The 23,134-nt window shown below is 55.2% G+C and overlaps 3 protein-coding genes and 1 long non-coding RNA gene across 5 annotated transcripts in view; 1 reads left to right on the top strand and 3 right to left on the bottom strand.

Annotated features, from left to right (window-relative positions):
• The window catches only part of CORO7 (coronin 7), a 50,470-nt gene extending 49,774 nt beyond the window's left edge, over window positions 1–696 (bottom strand). The window contains exon 1 of the mRNA XM_026859111.1: window positions 689–696. The gene's annotated coding sequence lies outside the window, so the exon portion shown is untranslated. The remainder of the gene's footprint in view (window positions 1–688) is intronic.
• Window positions 697–1,116: 420 nt separating this feature from the next.
• On the bottom strand, window positions 1,117–3,131 carry LOC113485888. The gene is made up of 3 exons (XR_003399491.1): window positions 2,732–3,131; window positions 1,794–1,877; window positions 1,117–1,406 (listed from the first exon to the last, which is right to left on the bottom strand). It is a non-coding gene; the product is annotated as an uncharacterized LOC113485888 (long non-coding RNA).
• Window positions 1,909–18,909, top strand: NLRC3 (NLR family CARD domain containing 3). The gene is made up of 19 exons (XM_026859316.1): window positions 1,909–2,206; window positions 8,089–8,234; window positions 8,706–8,966; window positions 10,034–11,777; window positions 12,025–12,111; window positions 12,817–12,900; window positions 13,175–13,258; window positions 13,756–13,839; window positions 13,949–14,032; window positions 14,493–14,576; window positions 15,403–15,486; window positions 16,523–16,606; window positions 16,713–16,796; window positions 17,054–17,137; window positions 17,432–17,515; window positions 17,619–17,702; window positions 17,938–18,021; window positions 18,223–18,306; window positions 18,783–18,909. Exons 2-19 carry the CDS (start codon window positions 8,228–8,230, stop codon window positions 18,871–18,873), a joined length of 3,282 nt encoding a protein of 1,093 aa, XP_026715117.1. The 5' UTR covers window positions 1,909–2,206; window positions 8,089–8,227; the 3' UTR covers window positions 18,874–18,909.
• An 855-nt stretch (window positions 18,910–19,764) lies between these two features.
• The window catches only part of CLUAP1 (clusterin associated protein 1), a 74,860-nt gene continuing 71,490 nt past the window's right edge, over window positions 19,765–23,134 (bottom strand). The window contains exon 12 of one of the 2 annotated variants that reach the window (XM_026859040.1): window positions 19,765–22,666. In XM_026859040.1, the coding sequence (XP_026714841.1) occupies window positions 22,514–22,666 (153 nt within the window). In that variant the 3' untranslated portion in view covers window positions 19,765–22,513. The remainder of the gene's footprint in view (window positions 22,667–23,134) is intronic. The other variant, XM_026859039.1, reaches the window with a different exon arrangement.

Below are 23,134 nucleotides of genomic sequence, written 5' to 3' on the forward strand. Positions count from 1 at the left end.
GGGGCGCCGCTGCGTGTCCCCGGGCGGCTCGTCAGGGGTTTTGTCCCGGGGCTCGCCGCCCCCCCGGTAACGGGCCTTTCCTTGGTGATCCCGGAGCGCCGCGGTTCCGAGGAGCATCCCGCTGCCCCCTCCGGGGATGGGACGGTTCGTTATCCCCAGGGAAAGGACTTCTGCCCCGGGCTGAGCTCGGGGACTGTCCCTGATCACCCCCCGGCCAAGCTACTCCATAGGCTGAATTAGTAAATATGTGGGGAAATTTGGGGTTGAATCAAGTAAACTGCCCAGAAAATACATGAGGGATGCGTTACATAGAGTTGCAAAGAACTAATTCAGAGGCATTAATTAACATCAGTAATTGTGAAAGCGGGAGGTGCAGCCCCAACTAACTTCTGCACAGTCATTTTTGATGTGAGGGATCTTTAGCTGCTGCTTACCGGGAAGGTGACAGCTAATGGGACTTCCCAGATGCCATCTCCTCCTGACACCAGCCCCCTGCCAGGGTGGGAAATTACTGACAGACCTAACGCTTGGGAGGGGAAAGGTTTAACCCCTCAGCGGGTGCGGCCCTAGGGTGGGCAGAGAGCAAGGCTTGTGCCCGGAGCAATCCCTGGGAGATGCACAGCCCAGAGCGGAGGCTGGAGGTCCCAGCTCCTGCTTGCCCCACCTTTGCTCCCCAAATACAGCTCACCGGGTGCAGCCGGTCTGGCCATGAGCCCACCCTGATCCCCACCAGCTCTCCATGAGAGCTCCATCAGCCATCATCATCACCGTCATCAACCACCACTCAGCTAGACTTGATGTGTAATTACAGATTTAGATACAGCTTCATTAGCGCTACCTGTTAGATATAAACAGACACCACCAGAGCAGGTCTTCTAACAGGACGAGCTATTCTCATGTATTTTCACCACTGACTTCTGCTTACTCTGAGCTCTCCCAAACCATCCCAGCAGCATCAGCTTTTAGCCCAAAAAACAGGTCGCTGGTCATGAAACAGGCATCAAACCCCACCATGATTTGTGATTATCCCATTGTTTTGGTGAGATGCGCTTCCCTCCCTTCCCTGGGTGCTGCTGCCCTGCCCTGGGACTCATGAAAAGCAGATTTATTTGGGTTTGGCCTCAGTGCTGCTGTGCCACCTCGCCCACCCTCCTTCTGGGAGCCTCTCTGCACAACATCTCAGAATTAATAGGATTTCCCTAAATGCCAGCAAAACCTGTTACAGGATTTACAAATTAAGGTTTTTTTGTAGAACCAAAATACAAAATAATGAGCAACCCCACTTGCCTGAGCAGAGCTGGGGAGGGGAGATCCCTCCAGTCCCGGGTGGCTCTGGCTCCTCGGGTGTGGATGCCGTGTGGTCCACCTCATTAGCAATAAACTCACAATTTGAGAAAAGTTCAGCTCTGGCAGGAAAATCGTTTTGGAGAAAGAGGAGTTTATTCCTGCCCCTTTGTTCTGCTCTTGCAAATTTACACGTGGAAATGTTGCCAGGTGCGGCCCAGCAAAGGGCAGAGCTGCTGCGACACCAGCCTCTTCCATGGGATCTCGCCAGTGCTCCTGGCTAGTGAGGGGGTTATGTACCAAAAACCCTGAGCTCTCCTCAGCCGGGTAAGCTCGTGGTTCTGCTTCGAGGGAATTTTGTGTAATTTGGGATTGGTCAGCCTGGTTTTGTGGCTCTCCTGGGAGAAAACAGCCTCAGCTGGGGAACTGGCCATAGACCCTGCTGTCAGGGGGGTCATATAGGCTATGGGTGGTTACTGCAGGCTGCTGGTTTTCAACAGATAATTCACATTGATTTGCATAGGCGGCAGCCCTGCGCTGACAGGAAGGAAGATCGAGCAAGACCCACTGCACAGGAAGGGGCGAGGAGCAAACTGAAAGAGAGAAAAAGGCACCAGGGCTGGAACTGGCGGTGGCAGGCGGCTGGGGAAGCCAAACCCCCCTTCCCCAGGTGCTGCCCTGAGCATCGCCCCAGCTGCCAGGTCCCATTGCCTCTGCAGGACCCCCAGAGTCAGGGGCTGCCAACTGGAGGGGCTTTCATTTTCTACCTTGAACTTGAGCATCTAAGTGAGGAGGAAGTGAAGCTGTGGAGATAAAGGGCTGAGCGGGGACACGGAGGGGCTGCATCCTCCCACCATGATGAAGATGCCCTCTCTGCTCTCCTGCTCCCACGCAGACCTGGAGAAGGTGCCACGAGGCCAAGGTAAGGTTCTGGTGGGGCTGTTTTTTCTTTGGAGGGATACAGGGAGAAAGGGAGGCATCACTCAGCCCCCCAAAACAGGGATGAGCTGCTGCAGACCTTTGGCAACGGCCACATGAAATGGAGTGGCTGGGCCAACACGTGGTAGGGCCAGGAGCTGTTGGGTGGAGGTCCCTGGGGTGGGGACGATGTGACCGACTGCCAGCAGCACCCGGCAGAGCAGCCTGGCACGGTGCTGCCTGAGAGGGTGGGGTGGTGCATGGTGCTGAGCCCTGAGTGATGGAGACAAGCACGGGACCTCGTGGGGGACCTGGGACTTGTCACAGATCCTGTCCCCTTGCCTGCTACTGCTTGCCCAGATTATGAAGGCAGACACAGCCAGGCTGCCCTGCCTGCACAAAGCCTTGTGCAGCTTCAGTTTTTGCCCCCATGTTAATGTCATTTACTGAATTAATTCCACTTCAAAACCATCCAAAAAATTTTTCCAGTAAGTACCACAAATAAAAAAGGATGAGATCAGCAACATACTCGCCTGTGGCACGGTGCAAAATTGCACCAAAGAGCAAGGCAGGGCCCTGGGTCTGTCAGCAGTCCAAGACTTGAAACTCAGAGCTGCACTCCCATGTCCCCCTTCATGAAACAGGCTCAACATGCCTTCCTGGGGCTCATCCAGAGGGAACAGCAGCACCGAGGTCTACAGAGCTGCAGCTGGTACCTTCTTTGGCCCTTTTAAGTCCCAGCGCTGTGTGGGACCCAGAGGCGCAGGGAGCAGTCGGGGCGAGGGAGCTCAGCGGGGACATGTGGCCCTGCCTGCGTGGGCAGGGAGCCTGACACGCTGGACTGCCTCAGTGCGTTAGGCTTAATCCTGCTGTTGTTTAAGCACTCTGAGGTCATCAGGGACACTATATATCCTATAGGTGTGGGACTGCTGGGGAGAGGAGCAGCTGGAGCACCGGCTCGGTGCTGTCACCAACATCCAGGCTGCCGCATGGAAGGGCTACCGCAGGCCAGACATTTGGGGCAGCCTGGGCAGAGCTCGGCCAAAGGATGCCCAATGTTGCATGAAAGTTTCTTTTTGGAGAATTCATGGCGTCTTTTAGGGTGGGTACAGCTCAGCATCCCTAAGCTCTGCATCCCCTCTGAGGCCAGCGGATGGGGCTGGTGTTGGGGATGGAGGCAGGCTGGCAGCATCTCGTTCCCAATTTTCATGCTGATGTCCTGAGACCCCATAGGAAAGAAGGGCAGAAGATGTTTGTGGGGAGAGGGTCTGCTTTTCAATCAGCTGTGTGTGTGTCCATGGTGAAGTTGTCCTGGGGGCATGATCAGCTCAGTAAATGCATCATTCTTCATTTTGCAGCTTAGGAGGTGTAGCAGTACCCTGTGAGAGACCAACCCTCTGAAATTAGCTTTAGTTTTAGCTGTTTGAAATTACTCACAGCTTGATTATTGCTTTTTTTTTTTTTTTTTTCTGATGAGATTTGGTGTTGGGACAGCTGGCATTCAGCCCAGGGGTCTTCCATGACTCTGCCTCCACAACTCACTATTTTAACTCCCACTGTGTCTGGGCCCTGTTATTCTGGTTGGGATTTTTTTGGGGAAAAAAAGAAAAAACAAGAAAAAAAAGGCCCGGTAGGGCTTAGATTTGAAATAGTCACTGTGTAATTGCAATAAATTATGCTAGCATGAAATTCAGAAAAAAAAAAAAAAAAGGACTGCATCTGCAAGTCATGTGTTAACTGAGATAACTGAGTTACCTGCAAATCTGTGAGCTTCATAACTGGGTATCATGGAGAAGATACTTCATTGCTTTCCTTAATTAACAGTTAATAACGTGAAATCTTTTCCGTTCTGCCATAAGGTGGCAGCCTGCATCCTGGCTTCAGGATTTGCTCAACTGAAGGGGAATGGCTGGAGATGTTGGCTTGACAAGTATTTGTGTGCATCTCACTGACCTCCGAAATAGTATCAGTTCAGGGTGGATATATGGCAGGAGAAGTAAATAAAAGCTCCGAGGGTGTGTTGGTAAAGGAGCTTGATATTCGCTGGAGGAAACCCAGCGCGCCAGGAAGTGGTGGGAAGGTCTCGCAGGGCTGGTTTCTCTCCGTTCCCATGCCTGGGGGAGGGAGGGCAGCCGTGAGATGGGTGCTGGGCTGCTGGGGTTCGAGCGGCACCAAGACATGTCACGCCAAACTGGAGACCTTTGGGGAACTGGCTGCAGGGGCAAAGCCCACAGCGATGGGACGGGGAGAAGGCAACGGCCAGGCTGAGGGTTTCTGAACGTCTGGGCACACGGAGCCGCGCTGGGGTACGCATTTCCTCTGCTCCTTCAAGTGTCTGGTTAACAACGCATTTATTAGTTCATAGAAAAAGCTTTAAACATACCTAGATACTGCAGATCAGCCCCCTTTGCAATGTTTTCCCTATGTGGGTCCCTGCAGCTGTCCACGAGCTCTTGCCCAGCACTTTGGTGCCCACCTAGAGTAGGCACCCTCAGCCCTGCCCCCAGCCCAGCCGGGTCCCCAGGGCTCTGCTGGCTGGAGAGCCCCTGCCCAAGGTGCCAACCAGCGTCCCCCGATGCTGCCCGTGGATCTGCCCACGAGCCCCGGTGTGGCGACAACCACAGGTTTCCGGCTGCTGAGTGTTGCAGCCCAACGTGTCTGTGATGCTGCCGGCAGCAGCTGCGATGGCTCCTGGCACGTCCCGAGTCCTCAGCAGATTCCCAAAGCACAGGGTGATGGATCGGTCTGGGCGGGTTGACTGCCATATGTAAACCAAAGCCACCTCCCGGCAGGAGGAAGATCTGAGAAGCCAGTTAGAGCAGAGAGACAGTAAATACCTGTTCTCTCCAGCCACCTTTGTGCTGTGGTCATCCCAGGACTGCCGCTTCATCTCAGATCCCCTGGCAAGCTGCTTTTGGTCTGTGTTGAACTTCCAGGAGCAAAAGCACATCAAGCCAGAGATGAGCAGAAGCAGCTATGTCTGGGACTGTGTTTTCCAGTGTTGATGTCAGGCAGTTTGACCCTTGGAACAGGACAGACATGGTGAAAAATGCAGCAGCTGTTTGGTAGCGGGTAGTCTGTGCGCATGGTCAGGGACCTTCCAGCACAGTGGTTGTGGCTCCCAGGCACTGGTGAGTTTTGGGCACAGACATTCTGCTAACAGGCGTGGTGGGATGTGGGGATGGTGGGACGTGGGGACCATGGGATGTTGGATTGAAGCTGCTAGAAAGACACATCAGTGTTGACTGGTCATCCTCAGATGGAAGGACTTTCCCCTGCGCTGGGCTCTTGGATGCCACCACACAGAAAAAGCATTAATGCCAAGTTCTTGCCAACAAAATCCCCCATTTCCCTCCCTGGGGCTGGCAGACATCATCCATCAGTTTGGCTGAGCAGCCTCCCACCCTCCAGCTTCTTATTCCGGTGCCCCCGGGGATGCGGGCAGCAAGGCAGGGCAGACGCAAACCCTCACTGGAACACTGCTTCTGCAGCCACTGGTGGGGCAGGGACGAGCACTTGGCCCTGCTTGATCCTGGCTGAACGATAGCTGCAAACCCGGGGCTGAGCTCCATGCACACAGGATGGACGTGGAATTGTCTTTCCAGTCTCAGGCACGGGGGAGTGCAGCACTTCCAGAAGGCGACTCATCCCAGCAGCCCTGGGGTGGGCTGGGTCACACGCTGGAAACACCTCGGATCTCTGTAGGGGTTGTAGATTGGCTTTGGCTGCCTCCATCTTTCCAACAGCTCGTGTGAGGGTAGATAACGACCCTCTTAGGATGCAGCCTCCAGCATCACTGCCGTGGTCCTAGAGCTGCACCAGAAACTTTTCTGCTGGAAGCAGAAAAAAACTGCAGCCACTGCATTATTTCTTTTGTATGTCTTCTGCTGCTTTATTCTCCCAGTCAGATGCCTTTGCATGAGATGACCCATGGCTGCTGGTTTCCAGCAGCAGGATCACATTTCGTAGTAGTACTGGAGGACACCATCAAATAATCTGCTGTTAGAGCGGGCTTCCCCGCATCAAAGGGCTTTTTCTTGCCGGCCGCCTTTCAGAGGATGGGCTGTAGGGAACATTGCTGCAAGCAGCAAAACCCCCTTTCATTTTGGCTGTGTTCTTGGTTGCGCAACAAAGATGAGAGACCTGGGGACTGCTGCGTGCAAAGACTTAATTGAACTTTCCAGGCCAGTTAGAGACAAGAAGACATCAAAGGGTGAAAATTTCACTGTGAATTGCTCACCGAACTCCTTAATTGATGATATCTTAATTGACCAGGCCACTGCCTGGGGGGCGAAGAGCAAGGCGAGCTCCTGCCGCAGCCCTGCTACTCCTCATATGGAGAGAACGTCTTTGCTGTGAGGCCACCATCACTGCCAGGGGCAGCGTGGACCTCTGCCACCTCTGAAACCAGGGGGTCAGAGCTGGGCAGCCGGGGGAGAGCAGGACTCAGGTTTCCCTCCTGGAGGGAAAAGTTGTGGGTTCAGATCCAGCTACAGCAGCACCCTCCACCCCTACGAGGGCTCGTCCAAGCCACATATGAAACCATCTGGGCAGGTGGGGATGGGCTGGTGTGTTGTCACCCAGCGCCTCTGGGACACTTGCCCCACTCCGTTAGGACGGGGTCTCGATGAGAAGTCCAGCCAGTGGGGTCTGTGAGGGGCTCGGCTCTGGAGATGCTGTGCCTGGTCCTCCTCCTGCAGCCCAGCCCTGATCCGCACGGCTGGGCTGCTGCTGGTGGGAGAAACAAACCTCAGCATGGGTCTCCCGGCAGGAGGGTGAACAGAAGAGTCCGCAAAGGAGAAGTTCGGAGCACCTTAACCTTGCGCTAAGGACTAATCACGGACCAGACACTCTACCAAGTTTCCTTGGTCAAGCTACATTTGTGTTTCCTCCCTGGAACAGGTTGGGTTTGGCCAAAGAAAGTGAGTGTTACCTGTACCTGTCGGGGAGGCTGCACTGAAGCCCCCACGGTGCCCACATCCTACTCAGGCGTGGGTTTGGGCACAGGCAATGCTGCGTGTGGGCAGGGAGCAGCTTGCAGTGCCTCTGACTGGCACGGGGACAGTGTTTGCATCACTGCCATGGTCAGACATCACCTGGGGCTGAGAAGTTCCCACCTGGACACAGCCAGCTCCTGGAGAAGACTTAGGGGCTGGTGGAGAGGCCACAGTGCAGTGCTATCTGCTAAGAGAGGTGAAGCTGGGAGAACGCTCGGGTCTGGAGGCATTTTCCTCTCCACCTCTGCTCAAAACCCAACTGGACTTAGTGAATGGATGCACTTAAAAATAAACCACCAAACCCTCAGTGTGGTTTGGCAGCAGGTGAGGGGGAGGGAGCAGGTCGATGCTCCTTCTCCAGGCACTGAATCACAAGTGGAGCATCTACAGAGCTCTGCAACAGGATGTGGTGTTGGCCATGCTCAGCGAGCCTTGACAGAGGCTCTGGGCAGCGGTGAAGTGGGTTTAAAACCGAAACGAGCCCTTCATTGCTCTGCCTGCTGCCCCACAACTTCCTTCACAAAACAGAGAAGGAAAGCACATGAGCAGTTCACAGCCCCGCTGTCCCTCTGGTGACTGGTGGCACTGGGGTGCTCACTGGGTGATCCATGGATGGCACGGGGGCATCGTCAGGCAAGTAATGCAATCACCCTGCCCGAGAAAGGCTCCAGCATAAGCAGTGGTGGTGAAGGCACCAAGTTTGTGGCACATGAGGTCTGGGCAAAGATGCTGCAACATGATGGTCCTGGCTCTGCCCCTGCCAGGTCCACAGGACTCTGGTCTTAGCCAAAAGCGGACAAATGGACCCTTGGCTCAACCACAGCCAGCACCATGTTAGCATGGGCTCCCTCCCATGCTACTCCTGATGCTTTTCCTCTTCTTCCACCAGGAGCATGGATAAAGGCTGAGGAGCCTCAACTGGTTCTGTGAGCTGGCCGGGGGGACACGGGGTGCTCCATGGGACGGCCGTGCTGCTGCCAACACAGCGCTCCTTGCCCAGGGATCACCCATGTCACGGGAGGCCTCTGATGGAAGGTGAGTGGTGGCTGGGCAGCTGGAGTCCCATCATCTCAGTAGAGATTCGGATTCAGAAATGGGGCAAGGTGGGGCACCAAGGTGAAAGGGTTGACTGTTTCCTAGTCCAAGGGCTCAGGGACCACTGTGCTGGCGCAGGAGAATGGCTGTCTCCAAAGATAAATGATCTTTCCAGACTTTTATCTCTGCATGGTCTTGGTTTCCAGGAGGAAATATAATTTCATGACTGTGTTCTTTGGGTTTTTTGACTCCAATTTCGACAGCTGCTGCCTTGACCAAGCAGCTCCTAACAAAATAGCCTGTCACAGCTTTGGGATGGCATCATCTCAAGGAGGATTTTGGAGGGCTCTAGTTTACCCCCTGCTACCTCCAGAGTCAGATGGGTGCCCCACTGCTGACTTTCCCTGTCACCCCTGAGCAACATGCCCAGGGCTTGTTCAGACCCAACTCTCCAGCTCTCCTCTCCCGCAGAGGTTTGGATCAATCGCTACCGCAAGCAGCTGGTGAGGTCCATCTCGCCGCAGTTCCTGGAGGAGATCATCTGCTACCTGCGGAGGCTGGACCTCCTCACGGCGGAGGAGGCCGGGCGGGCGCAGGAGGAGAGCTCCCTGCCCGAGCGGGTGAGGGCGGTGGTGGACGTTCTGGCTGACAAGGGCAGCTATGCCTCCCAGTCCCTGCAGACCTTCATCGAGACCACCAATTCCCAGCTCTACCTTCACATCACTGTCTATGGTAGGCAGTCCACTTTGGACCCAATGAGGGGTGTCTGCACACATCTCCTGGCTGTGGGTGCTTGCTGGAGCACCCCAAGGTGCGCATGGAGCTGGGCAGCGTTGGCAGCTCCGATGGGAGTGTCCATGCAAGTGACGGTGTCATCTCGGGGTGTCTGCTGGGGAAGGACACAGCCAGGGGGTGACAAGGGCTCTCTGCCAGGTCTGAGGGACCTTCCTCCAGGCCCCTCGCTGCCCTCAGCACACGTCTCTGGGCAGCCTGAGGAGCCTTTAATGTCCTCAACGTCCAGATGACACCAGTCACTCCCAGCAGCTGGTCTGGGAACAGGGGGATGGCAGGAGGAGGACGGCTGGGCAGCCCTAACCCCATCCATTCGGGGCTGCCCCAACTTCAGGCTCTCCTTGCAACCCTCTTGCCAGGAGAGGTTCCCCTGGTTTCCCTCCTGGTTGGAAGGCTCCAACCTTGACTGGTGTCTTCTCTGAATCTCTCGCAGCACTGTCCCCTGCTTATCCAGCCCTTGCTGAAGGGTTTAAATATGCTGTACCAGGGGCAGTGGCACCTGAGCCAGGTGAGCAGGACAGGTCCAGAGATGGTCACCAGATTCAGCCAAGAGTCCCACTCATCAGACAAATCCATGGTGATGAGGCAGGGCTGAGGTCAAGCTGGGAAGTCAGTCCAGAGGTCAGGATCAGGTCCAGCAAGGGCAATCAGGTTCAAACACAGTCTCGGTGGTCACCAGGCAAGTGTAGAGCAATGAGGTCCAAGATCAAGGTCCAGATCAACACGGACCATAGCACAGGCACAATGGCACTGTGGACAAGTACTCATACAACATAACTTGGGCAGGGACTGAAGGCTCAGGGCTGAGCTCAAATGGGCTCCTGGTGGGGGAGGCTGGTCAGGGCCATTTAAGCCTGTTAGTGCCCTCTGGGCCCTGGCAGTTTCCCCTCTGCATGGTCATGGTAGAAAGGTGAAGCAGTGTCTCTCATTTATATCTGTGGTTACCATCCTCCTCCTCACCCCCCCACCCCCCTCACCCCCCCCTGGGGTTTTTTCTCTCTGTGCAGAACCCATGGTGCAAAAGCACCTGGAGAGCCTCCAAAGCTACTATGGGAATGGCCTGGAGACAGGTCCCCTTCAGCGACTCACGAACCTGCTGCTGGTGGAAGGCTTGACCGATATCCAGCAGAAGGAGCATGACATCCTGCAGATTGAAGCCACCAAAGGCCTACGAAATGTATCCAAGAGCATCCCTCTGGAGAAGCTCTTCCTGCCTCTCTCCAGGGTCAGCATCCCACCTCGGATCTCTGTCACCATCGGAGTGGCCGGGATTGGCAAAAGCACACTGGTGAAGCTGTTTGTCTACACCTGGGCCAAGGGGGAGATCAACAGGGACATCATCTTTGTGCTGCCCCTCACCTTCCGGGAGCTCAACACTTACGAGAAGCTCTCTGCTGAGAGGCTCATCTGCTTGGCGTTCCCTCACATCACCGAGCCCAACTGCATCTCGGCGGGAGCTGTCAGGACCCTGCTGATCCTCGACGGCCTGGATGAGTTCAAGACTCCTTTGGATTTTTCCAACACGGTAGTATGCACCGATCCCAAAAAGGAGATCCAAGTGGACAACCTGATCACCAACATTATACGTGGCAACCTGCTGCAGGAGGCGTCTGTCTGGGTCACGTCGCGGCCAACAGCAGCCAGCCAAATCCCCGGCGGGCTTGTTGACCGGATGACAGAAATACAAGGTTTTGGAGCTGCAGAGATGAAGGACTTCTTGGACCAGATGTACCTTGACAACAGAGACCTATCCAGCCAAGTCCTGCATCACATCAGGGCTAACAGGTCGCTGCATATCATGTGCACCATTCCTAGCTTTTGCTGGATTTCTGGCTCTTCAATCGGTTATTACCTAAAACATAGCACCAATCAATCCCAAGAAACAACTGTTGTCCCCAAGACCCTATCAGAAATCTACTCCTATTATTTTAAAATGGCTCTGAGCAGCGACTGGCCAGAAAAGCCAAGAGAAACACTCAGGATCGAGCAGGCTGTGAACAACAGCAAGAAGCTAGTGGGCAGCCTGGGCAGACTGGCCTTCTATGGGCTGCTCAAAAAGAAATACGTGTTTTATGAGCAGGACATGAAGGCCTACGGCATTGACCTTTCCTTGCTGCAGAGCAGCTTGTGCAGTCGACTCCTCCTCAAAGAAGAGATGCAGTCCTTCACAGCCTACTACTTCTCCCACTTAACCATACAGGAGTTTCTAGCAGCTGTTTACTATTACACGGCTGCTAAGCGGGCAATATTTGACCTCTTCACAGAGAGTGGGATGTCCTGGCCCAAGTTGGGTTTCCTCAACCACTTCAAGAGTGCTGTTCAGAGGTCTCTGCAGGCAGAGGACAGGCACCTGGACATCTTTGTGCGTTTTCTCTCTGGGCTCCTCTCCCCGCAGGTGAACAAGCTGCTCTCTGGGTGGCTGCTGGTGAAGGATGAGCACAACAGCTTCAGAAGCCAAGCGATCAGCTTCCTCCAGGGCTGCCTGAACACTGACTATGTCATATCCTCGCGGACAGTGAACACCATGCACTGCCTGTATGAAATTCAGCACATGGAGATCGCTAAGACTGTGGAAGCAGCAATGAAGAACGAGAGCTTGGCCGGGATGCTCACTCCTGTGAACTGCTCTGCCCTGGCTTATCTCCTGCAGGTCTCTGATGTCTGCATGGAGGAGACGAACCTCTCCAACTGCCTCACCTACAACATCTGTAAGAGCCTGCTCTCCCAGCTCCTCTTCTGCCACAACCTCAGGTGAGTCCTGATCGAATTGCACTGGGAGAGGCAAGCAAGGACACCAGGCTATGACTCAAAATCCTAGATGTCGATGTGAGACATGAGCCCACCAACACTGTCCATCAGCAGAGACCTGCCCTGGGAATGGAACTGGGTCAATTCTGCTTCTGTGCTGGAGTTTTTCCACCTGTGATGGACAGATATCGCAGAAGGGTAGTCCTTTCTCCGAACACTTGCCTTTGCTCTTTCTTTGTATCTTCTCCAGGCTGGACAATAACCAGTTTAACGACAACGTGATGGAGCTGCTGGGCAGCGTGCTGAGTGTGAAGGACTGCCAGATCCAAAAGCTCAGGTAGGACCTGGCCCAGGGCAGACAGGCTGTTCCTGGGGATGCATAGTGGAGCTGGGGGCGCCTTAAAACCAAGGTGAGAATCCTCCAGGAACGTCTCTCCCACTGGCTCCCCAGGGTGCCTAGTGACAAGGACAGCCCCACACAATCTCCTGCACCCAGGTACGGTGACCTTACCCCTGTGTCCTCACAGTGGCTGGGCTGGCTGTCTTGCCCAGCCTTCCTGGGACAGCTGCCTCCTCCCTGTTCCTAAAAATTTATGTAGAAATCCATGGGTTATCCCAACAAACTGCTTCCCAAGGTCACAGCTGATTTCTGGACACCCAAGGCTCCACACAGAGCATCTGACATATGGAGGGGATGGGCTCCTGATCCCCCTGCCTGAGGTGCTTCACCCCAGACAGATGGGTCCCCACTTTCCCCACCTCCTTGCCCTTCTTTGTGGCTGTGCATAGAGTCCCTCATGCTGCAATCTGAGCTCCCTTTTTTATCACATGAATGAATTTTAAGTCTAGATCCACCCTGCCCTTGCAATCCCTGCCTAGTGTCCACCTCAGGAGAGCAGACCTTGGTGCATCCACCACTTCGTGTAGTTGTACCATGAACCAAACACTCCCCATGGCTTTCCTCTGCTCACCCATCCCAGCTGTGGCTGTGAAAGCCTCTTTCTCTCCCGGAAATACACCCAATTTTCCTTTTTCCCAACAGCTTGGCAGAGAATCAGATCAGCAATAAGGGAACCAAAGCACTGGCCAGGTCGCTGATGGTGAACAGGAGCTTGATGGCACTGGAGTAAGTGTTCCCCCTTTATTAGCTCTGGCCACACACACGTTCCCCACCAGGAACCATCCCCATGGCTGCAGTGGGGCCTGATCCCAGCTGGGGAGGGTCTCCAGCCCCCAAGGCCACCATTGCTCAAAAGATGAATGTAACTCTTGAGAGCTTCCAGCCTGATGTCCCACCTCGGCTGTGCCTGAGACTGTGCCACGTGGAGGCATTTGGCTTAAACTGAGCACATGCCACTCTGGCTTTGCTGACCTTGGCTTTTCTGCCCATCTCACCCCAGCCTGCGGAGCAACTCCATTGGACCCACCGGAGCAAAAGCACTGGCTGATGCGCTGAAAAAAAATCAAGTTCTCTTCTCCCTGAAGTAAGTCTCAACTTCTGCAGCACCTCTGGGAGCAGATCCCCAGGACCCCCCTCCAGCCCTCTCTTGTCCCATCAAGGTGTTCCCCACCTTGAGGTCCTTTCCCAGGTGGGGAGTCCCTGGGCACAACCTGGTTTGGTCGTGCCAGGCAATGAGCACGAGTGCAGCCCTCAGGGACCTGATGACAGGGGCAGCCGCAGGCCAGAGATGTTGGGACCCTCCTGCCTCTTACTTCAGTGGGTCTGGGTTGAGGTTGAGGTCCACGTCCAGACCTCTCAGGAGAGCTCACAGGGTGCTGGTGGACGGGAGGAGGTATCTCCCATGGGAGAGGAGGAAGGGAGACCCTCAGGCAGGGATACTCAAGGGCCAGATGCCTTTCTCACACTGGGGATGGGGGCAAGCAAATGCCAGGGCAGGAGACCACCACCCCGCGCCGCCGCACAGCCCCTTGCCCCACTGCAGTGGCTGCTGTGCACGGCTTGGCTCCTCTCTTCTGGCAGCCTGCAGCACAACAACATCAAGGAGGACGGTGCCACCTTCCTGGCCGAGGCCCTGTTGACCAACCACAGGCTGACGACCCTGCAGTGAGTGACCGGGACCTGCTGTCCCCCCTCCCAGCCACCCAGCAGACTGAGGGACCACTGACAGGGACACGGCTCCTGATATTCATGGGTGCTTTCTTCCCCTTCTCAGCCTGCAGAAAAATGCTATCGGAGCCCATGGTGCCAGGAAGATAGCAGAGGCGCTGAAGCAGAACTGCACCCTGAAGGAGCTGACGTAAGAGCAGCACGAGGCGAAGGGATGGCTACGCCAGCGCCATGTCTCTGGGATCTGTGGGCAGGGGCTGGGCCATGCGGTGCGGGCAGGATGGGCTCCACTAGCTTTGCCCCTGGGGGTTGGTGTGAGTGGAGGGGCCAAGGATCGCAGTGCTGCTTTCAGAATGACCCTGCAAGATGCTCTTCATATCTCTGGGGATGCAGGAAACCATGTAAAGAACCGAGAGGCCAAGTCTTCCCTCCAGCAGAGGCAAGTGGCAGGTCTCCAGGCCCTGTGGATACAATAAAAGCTATTTCAGCTCAAAACCAACATATAAGAACAAAGGTGTCTGTAGGTTGGAAATGAGACTGCAGCAAGTTCGGGCTTATTGCTGGAGCAGGAAGGGCCTGGGGGAGAGGATCCTTTGCTGGCAGATCTAAGCTGGCTGCCGGTAATGCCTGCTCTTCCTCTTGTGTCTTAGACTCTCCAGCAACTCGGTAGGAGATAACGGCTCAGTTGCCTTGGCTGAAGCTCTGAAGGTGAACCACAGTCTGCAAAACCTTGAGTAAGTCCCTGCTCCATGCTTGGTCTCCTGCTTGCTCAATAGAGCCCAACCCAGCCTGCTCACTCCAGCAACACCTCCCACCCCTCAGAGCCCCTCGTACCACCCCAGACGCTCCCCATGTCTCTCCCACCCCATGTCCCCTGGGCTGTGGGTGCTCTGTGCAGGCTGGAGCACAATGCAGCAGCCCAGGCAATGCTGACAGCAACTGGGCTGGCCCTGCCTTCACCAAGGGAGCACTGAAAGTGTTAGTCCTCATCCCAGTGATGATTTTTTTTCTGCTTTTGGAGGATATTAGTAGCTTTGGGTCTTCTGTCTCTCCAAAGTGATGGGAATTGGCCTGTGAGGAAGGTGACAGGCTGGGGCCTGGCAGAGTCAGGGTGGGATAGTGAGACCTTCATCCCCCTTGGGATCAGCAGCCACAGAGGACGTCCTCTCCCACCTGGGCAGAGGGGAGGGCTGATGGCTCCTGGGGATAAGCTGCTGTGCTCTGGGTCCACCACCAGCATGACAGTGACCCAAAATCCAGAGGAACAGCATGAGCTGGCAGCTGTGGTGACAGGCAGACAGGGACAAGGCTGCCCCAAAATGCTGACAAACTGTCACCTCTGCTTGGCGGGGCCAGTGCTGCTGTGGTGAGCAGGAGATGCTGATCCTGGTGTGGCTGCTTCTGAAGTTGGTCCTTTAGCCTTGGCTCTCCCCCAACTCCTGTGGCTGGGAGATGCTCATTTCTCAGTGCAACGGGCACTTTTCACAACAAACACAACCCCTCAGCCTACCTGCGATGCCAAGGCTGGCCTGTCCTCATGCCTTCTCCCATTTGTCTCAGTCTCCAGAGCAACTCCATCAGCAGCGCTGGGGTCACCGCGCTGACAGCGGCTCTCTGCTCCAACAAGGGACTCATCAACCTCAAGTAAGTGACGGTCACTCTCGCCATCCTGGCCGAAAGCTGCTGCTGAGACATGGGACCTTTTTGTCAGTCTGGGCTTGTGCCTGGTTGCTTTCATAAGTGCTCTGGGATGGTGAAAGCAACCTCTGTCCCTCCTCTGGCTGCATCTTCTTTCCTTCATTAGCTTTCTCCCCTTGGGACAGTATTCATTCAGCCATGTCTTGCAATGAAATGATGGCAGCAGGGACGGGACCCTGGGAAAAAGCCCTGATGGGCCATCGGTGCCCACAGCTGTAGGATGCACTGGGAATGGAGATGCAGGGAAGGAAGGTGCAGATACTGATGGGGATGCAGTGAATGGAGATGAAGATGCTGTGGCCAGCAGGTCGAGAGAGGGGATTCTCCCCCTCTGCTCCGCTCTCCTGAGACCTCCCCTGCAGTGCTGGGTCCAGCTCTGGGGGCACCAACAGCAGAAGGACACGGACCTGCTCGAGAGGTGTCAGAGGAGGTTGCGAAGATGATCAGGGGCTGGAGCAGCTCCCCTGTGAGGACAGGCTGAGAGAGTTGGGGGGGGGGCGGGGTTTCACCTTAGAGTGACCTCCCAGTGCTTAAAGGGGCTACAGGAAAGGTGGGGAGGGACTTTCTATCAGGGAGTGTAGGGATAGGATGAGGGGTAATGGTTTTAATTGAAAGAGGATAGATTTGGATTAGATATAAGGAAGAAAGTCTTGACTGTGAGGGTGGTGAGGCCCTGCCTAGAGAAGCTGTGGCTGCCCCCTCCCTGGAAGGGCTCAAGGCCAGGTTGGACGGGGCTTTGGGCAACCTGGGCTAGTGGAAGATGTCCCTGCCCATGGCAGGGGGGTGGGACTAGATGTTTTTTAAGGTCCCTTCCAACCCAAACCATTCTGTGAGTCTATGCTGGTGGGGATACAGGGAACGGAGATGCTGAGGGGGCTGCAAGCCTGGCTGCTATCACAACAGATGTCTCAGCTCCAGAGTGGGGGTGAGGGAACAGTGGGGGAGCAGCTGATGCCCTGCCTCAGCCCCGTGTCTTCCCCAGCCTGCGGGAGAACTCCATCAGCAAGGAGGGAGGCCCTGCCATCGCCCATGCCCTGCGGAACAACAGCACACTCAGGAAGCTGGAGTAAGTCCCATGGGCCCCAGGAGGGCCCCCACGCTGGTGCATGGTGGCACTGGAATTGTCCCAACCTCTGTGTGCATGACTTGTGTTCTCTGTCCCCTGCCTCTAGCCTAGCAGCGAACCTGCTGTACGACGAAGGTGGCAAGGCCATCGCTTTAGCGATGAAAGAGAACCGGGCACTCAAGTCCCTGCAGTGAGTTTCCACCTGGATGGTTTTGAAGCCCCTTAAGTAGATGTGGGGCAGGGACAGGGCTCCTGGGCCTCACCCCTCCAGGCTGCAAGAGCGGGTCACCCTTCCACAGGACGTGTGCTGGGCCACACAGATGGACCCGTGGGGTTTTGCACATGGGTCTTGCACCTCCCAGCCTCCACTGTACTGGGTGGGAGCCTGCAGGGACTGGAGAGTCCTCGTGGCACCCGACTTCACCTCCTGTTCTCTCTTGTTTGCAGCTTGCAGTGGAATTTCATCCAGGCAAAAGCTGCCATGGCCCTGGCACAAGCACTACAGTCCAATGGCAGCCTGGTCAGCCTCGAGTAAGTGGGGACACGGGTGGGCAGGTCCTGGGCAGCATCTTCCTACTGGGGCCTGCCCAAGGACTCTGCCCTCACGCTGCTCCAGGGGAAGTGGCTTTGCCTGCCCCAGTCCATCCTGTGTCCCCATTGCATGTCCCTGGCTGGGGATGCTGTAAGCAGATGGTGGCCCAGGGCTCCCCCAAGCCATTTGGGAAAGCCTGGCACACTGTGCCCTCTGCTCGCTGCCCCTCGCTGCCCGTCTCCCTGCTCCCGGGTGCCTGGGCTGTGAGCAGATGCAGCACGTCCGTGTCTTAGCCTGCAGGAGAATGCCATCGGAGATGAGGGAATGGCCGCCCTCGCCGCTGCGCTGAAGGTCAACACGACCCTAGCAGATCTCCAGTGAGTATCCGGGCCGTGGCAGGGCCCTGGCATTGCAGCCTGTCTAATTAGCGGATCATGGCCACCTCACAACATGTGCTGAAGGGTCCTTGTTCTCTTGCAGCCTGCGAATGGCTTCTGTTGGTGCCACTGGTGCCCAAGCCCTGGCAGAAGCTTTGATGTTCAACAAGAGCCTGCAGATCCTGGAGTAAGTGCTCAGTGGGGCCACCAGGTCCCCACGGCTGTGACACCACTCCCTTGGGGTGCCCGAGACCCTGGGCCTTAACTCAGCACTGCTTCCACCCTTGTACCGTGTCCCACCAGACTGGGCTTGCCTGTCCCTTGACTCACTGGCAGGGGTCACCTCTCCCAGCTCCTCTCGCCCACGGAGAGCGTGGGGCTGTCCCGGGCTGTCCTCCCTCACCACCAGCCTTTCTTTGCAGCTTGCGGGGCAACTACATCGGCGTGGCAGGGGCTAAGGCGATGGCCAACGCGCTGAAGGTGAACCGCAGCCTCCGCCGGCTCAAGTAAGTATCCCACTCCTCAGGGAGAGCCAGAAAGAGCCATTCCAGACCTTTCTGGAGGGAGCAGCGAGGGGATGGCCAGGCCAGCAGCTCTCAGTGGGGCAAAGCCCAGAGCTGGTGTATTCCCAGTGCCCACGCCGTGCATTCCTTCCTGGTGGCCACATCTCCCTGGCTGGTGATTTCTGACCCTCCCACCTCCCACAGCCTGCAGGAAAACTCCCTGGGCATGGACGGAGCCATCTGCATTGCCACTGCTCTGAAGGGCAACCATGGCCTCACCTACGTGAAGTAAGTGGCTGCTGCACTGGAGGTTAAGGCAAGGATGGGGGAGAACATGGGACACAGCAAGCGACTTCCCCCACCACTAGCACTGACCATTCCCCGCTGCCCTACGGGGACCTCCCCAACAGGACAGGAGGCAAGGGCACCCTGTGCTCCCCGCACAGCTCCAGACCCCACAGCTCCTCTCTGGGGATGCCTCTGGGGTGAAGAGCCACCCCAAAAGCCAAATATTCTCCAAAATATCACAGGGACAGACTGGTTCAGCCTCTCCAGCTCAGGTGGAGCTTTCTCCAGCTTTTCATTTGCCTGCCTCCAGGCTCTCCAACCCAGTCCCCTGTGACCAGGCCCCAGCAAGAGCTCCTGGATGGTGTGGGGAGGGTGCAGATGATGCGGGTGCAAAGCCGGGGAGCATTTCTTGTACCCCTCAAGGATCCTGCTCTGCCTTGTGTCCAAGCCTGAACTCCTCTTCTCTTTGCTCCCAGCCTGCAGGGGAACCGCATCGGCCAGTCGGGAGCCAAGATGATCTCTGACGCCATCCGGACAAACTCACCCGACTGCGTTGTGGATGTGTGAGGGTGCCTGGCCGCAGTGAGGAGTTGGCCTGGTGGGTCACTTGGCCAGTGTGCCTCTGCAGGGAGCTCTCGGCCTCCACCCGCCCATCTCAGGAAGGAGAGCTGGGGCGAGGAGAGCTCCTGAGCTCCCTGGCACAGCCCAGGAGGACCCAGGGCCTCCAGATCAGCAGTGCAGGAGGGTCAGGACTTCCTAGTGCTGAAAGCTGAGGGATGTGCACCCACATCCCTGTTCAACGAGACCCAGGGGGAACGTCAAGGAATGGGGCAAGTGCCAAAAGGAGGGAGGAGGGGGCAGAACCCTTGTTTTCATGGGTGATTTTCCTGCCACCGCCAATGGCAGCAACCCCTCCTGTGATCTTCATGGGGTTACGGCGCCGTGCCCAGACCCTGCCCCTGCCTGGGTGCAGCCTGACGGCCCCGGAGCTCTGCTCTGCTCCCAGCCTGCGTCGCTGTGGGAAACGCTGCAGCATCCCAGCCGGGGCTGCAGGGCTCTGCTCCCAGCACCAGCTCTTCGCTGTCTGCTTCTGGCAGGGATCTCAGGAGGAACCAGCTGAAACATGGGCAGGATTGACAGCAGCCCCTCCTCGCCTGGCTAAATACAGCCCGGTCCTGCAGGCTCCCCTTGAAATCCCGGGGAGAGGCGAGAAGTTTGCAGTTTTCTTCCTCAGATAAGTGTGGTGCTTTGGACAGGGCACTTCAGAGCAGGGTCCTAGGCAGCGAGTGCAACCTGTGCTGTTTGCTGTGCCCTCAGTAACAGGCTGGTGCAGGCCCAGCATGCCTAAAGGGTTCAGTAGTGCCGTTCTCCATCACAGATATCCCAAGGCATAGGAGTGGAACCGTCTGGAATGCCCTAGGGAAATAAAAGAGCCCTTGGAGTAATGGGAGGAGGCATTGGAGGGTGAATGTAAGGGGAGCAGAACTGTACAGGGATGGGCTGTCTCCAGCACACAAGTCTTGGTGCTACACCAGGACTGCCTTTCATGAAGTTCTGCCTCTTGAGTTCAGGCTGGACTTCTGGGGTCTCCTGCTGTTGTCATCGGTGACAAGTTTTGCAACTTCAGGATGTGTCTTCCCGACAGCCCAGCCGCAGGCAGGGTCTGTCCCTAGCAGGTCACCTTTTGGGCGGGTGGCTGCTGAAAGCAGAGGTGCCAGGTGACACCTTTGTGTGTGTGCAGAGACCCAGTGACACTCCAGAAAGGGCCAGGTTTGCAGATGGACCAGTAGCCAAACTAGGCAACCCCCCCCCACGCCCCCTCCAGCCCACACTGAGACACGCTGCTGCTGCTGCACTGCGGGCAGGGAGCGACGGCTCCAGGGCCCTCTGTGGCTGCTCCCGGAGCAACGCTGGGCTGAGCTGTGTGATATGTACATACTGGGAGATAAATCAGTTCCTAGATGAGCAGATGCCTCGTGCTGCCTTCCTCTCGTGTTACATTACCTCTGGGGTACGCTGTGCTCCAGTGTGCACCCAGCCCCCTGCACTGGAGTGACAAGAGGGCTTATGGCTTTTCCATGAGGTGTCAGGGGCTTGGCTCTCCAACGGGATACAGCGGTGCTGAGGGATTTAACTCCTACCTCTCTCACTGTTATTTCAGGGCAGGTTGAGGCTCAGGTCCAGCTCTGCCCAAAGCCTGAGCCTAACCCTGAGCTGAAACATTACCTGAAACACCAATGGAAAGCAATCAACAGCCCTGAGCTACCTCCCATGCCATGGAGCTCCAGAAAATGGGGTTAACAACAACTTGAAATAGAGCTAATTGATCCGTCCACATGTGCACATACCTAGCCACACACAAACACTCCTGGGCTGAAAGCTCAAGTGCTTGCAGGGTTCATTTCCACTGGTGCCGGGGGTGACTTCAAACAGCACTGCCCAGTCCCAGAAGCTGCAGTGCACACCACAGCTGCCTTAAACTGGGCTGCTGGTGCTGAAAGGCTGGGTGGCAGTGCTGCCTGAAGAGGCTCTGGTTCTGCGCACACCAGGGATTAAGTCGGCTCTCCATTTTGGCCTACAATATAGGAAATAACATAGAAAATTTTAACTCTGAAACTGCAGCCCAGACTTGGAGACTGGGCCCAATCTTGTGGGAAGTATCTCTCATGGGTCAGATGTATCTCAGGACTGGAAGAGATTCCCTGTGTAACACGTAAAAATGTTTTCAGAACAGGTCCTAAAATCAGGACATCCTCATCCCCTGGGAAAGGGATGTGGCAAGCACATGCACTTTCTCACTGGTTGCCACAGGACCACCCCCTGATGGCTCTGCAGGTGGTGTCTAGCCCCAAAAAGGCCATCTTCCGTGCTTGCTTTCTTTGAAGTGAGGTACAAAATCCCAATTAACTTTGCAGGGTGCAAAGAGGTGTCCTAACAGCCAGCTGAGCTCAAGCCTGTACGATTGTGAAAATTTCAGCACATCACTGCACACACATATGTCCCATTACTACACAAAAACTGCGCTGTATTTACCTGTAAACTTTTGTCCCCCCTTGATGTGACATGTCAAGCTCTGAGCTGTGCTGATGAGCAACTGCCCTAGGTGTGAAGGTTCCACCCTTGAGGCCAGAGACACAGAGAGATGAAAAAGCTCTTGGTTTTTCAACTAACTCACATGTATTCCTTCCTTCAGCACAATAATGGAGGGGTTGGACCTGACTAGACTTTAGATGGGGGGGAAAGCAAAGTACTTTGCTGATGTAAAAAAAAGGGAAGGGCAGGAAAACAGCCTGAGCTCTTGTCTGCCCTGATGAATACACACCAAAACAAACTCTCCTAATCAAGCACTGATTTCTGCTCCCGTGAAGACAAATTGCGATGCTGAAGCAGAGCTAAAAGAAAAGAGGCAGCACACCAGACAAACGCCAGCTTTTGCATTCACCTGAATACAATTTCACTGATGGCATCAGTATAACTTGCTGAACAAAAGCCCAACTTTGGGCCCATTTTAGTGCTTAAACCTCAGTCTGCACCAGAATTGCCAGTATAATTAAAGGGCTAATTTTGCATGGACTTAGTTACAGTGCAGTCTTGCACGGTTGCCTTCGGAACACTCAAGCACAGCCCACTGAAGTCTGAGAACAATTCCCCCCGACACAGCTGAAATACTAAGAGATGCTGCACTGAAGGTGGTATTTGAGGACTCCCTTCACTAGCTTCCGGCTCCCTTAGCGCAACTGGTGCTGCTCTCTGCAGACGCAAGCCCTTGATTAAGTAAAGGAAATGTTTGGGATAAATAGATTTAAGCCAGATTTAAAATCAATTTGTGTTCCCAGAGCAGCTTTTCATCCAGTTGTATTAAGCCAAAAAAATCTGTTTGGACATAATAAAATGCAGGGAAATCAAGCACACGATGCTCACTGGAGTGCAACTTCCGGCACTGCAGCGCACGAGAGCCAGTTCTAATGCAATTATGGAAATAACTGCACTCCACATTACTGTGATACTCATTACGGATAAACTGCTCGTGCTTTGAGAGTCACAAGAGTGGCACTCCAAGTTTAATTTTCAAGTTTAATGAACATTATTTACCAACTCCCGCATTCATGCTGACAAGCGCTTTTCAAACGACAGGACATTAGCTCCTGGCCTACATGCTCCCCAAAGTTTATATTTCCAGATGCCTCCTGGTCCTGCTTCTAAAGGGTCAGAAGTCATTATCACTTTCCTCTAGTGGCTCTGGCTTTCTTGCTCGGTGACCAGATTTGCTTGGGGAGATTTCCATGCTGTTGTCTTCTATATCATCCTCCTCCTCATCTTCATCTTCATCCAAGTCAATCTCACTATCCCCTGAGTCCTCCTGCAGGAAAGCAAACAGAATTAATGACCAGTTGAGTTCTCAGATGGCAAGGCACCTTTGCCACCTCAAAAGATGGCACTGCTGGCTGATGCCGAGTCCCTCCCTCCCTCCCCTGACTGTGTGCAATCACACACCTGGGGGCTATGGGGAAGGCTGCTTGTCTGGACTGGTATGGATCCAGATTTGGGGAGCTGCAGCAGATTCTACAAGAGGTTTTGTTCCAGCTCAGGCTGCTGTGCTGCTGGCCTTCCAAAACAACAAAAAGCCAGAGCTCAGCTGCCTCTGGGAGATAACAGCCCACATGCCTTTCACCAGCAGCTCCCCATGTTGCTAGACAGTGGCTGCTCCACTCAATTGACTGCAAACCTCCTTCCCCATTTCATGGGGCTGACAAAAACAAACCCCCTGACTTCTGCTGAATCTGTAGTATTAAAAACCTTGTAGAGTGTTTAACTTTAAAGGGATACC

The sequence above is a fragment of the Athene cunicularia genome, assembly GCF_003259725.1.
Source record: "Athene cunicularia isolate RWA chromosome 14 unlocalized genomic scaffold, athCun1 chr14_part1, whole genome shotgun sequence".
NCBI classification, from domain to species: Eukaryota; Metazoa; Chordata; class Aves; order Strigiformes; family Strigidae; genus Athene; species Athene cunicularia.

Bases quoted from the DNA above. Each gene is read 5' to 3' on its own strand.
- NLRC3 (XM_026859316.1), top strand. The intron at 11,778-12,024 runs GTGAGTCCTGAT...TATCTTCTCCAG, and splicing joins CTCTTCTGCCACAACCTCAG to GCTGGACAATAACCAGTTTA. The intron at 18,307-18,782 runs GTAAGTGGCTGC...CTTTGCTCCCAG, and splicing joins CATGGCCTCACCTACGTGAA to CCTGCAGGGGAACCGCATCG.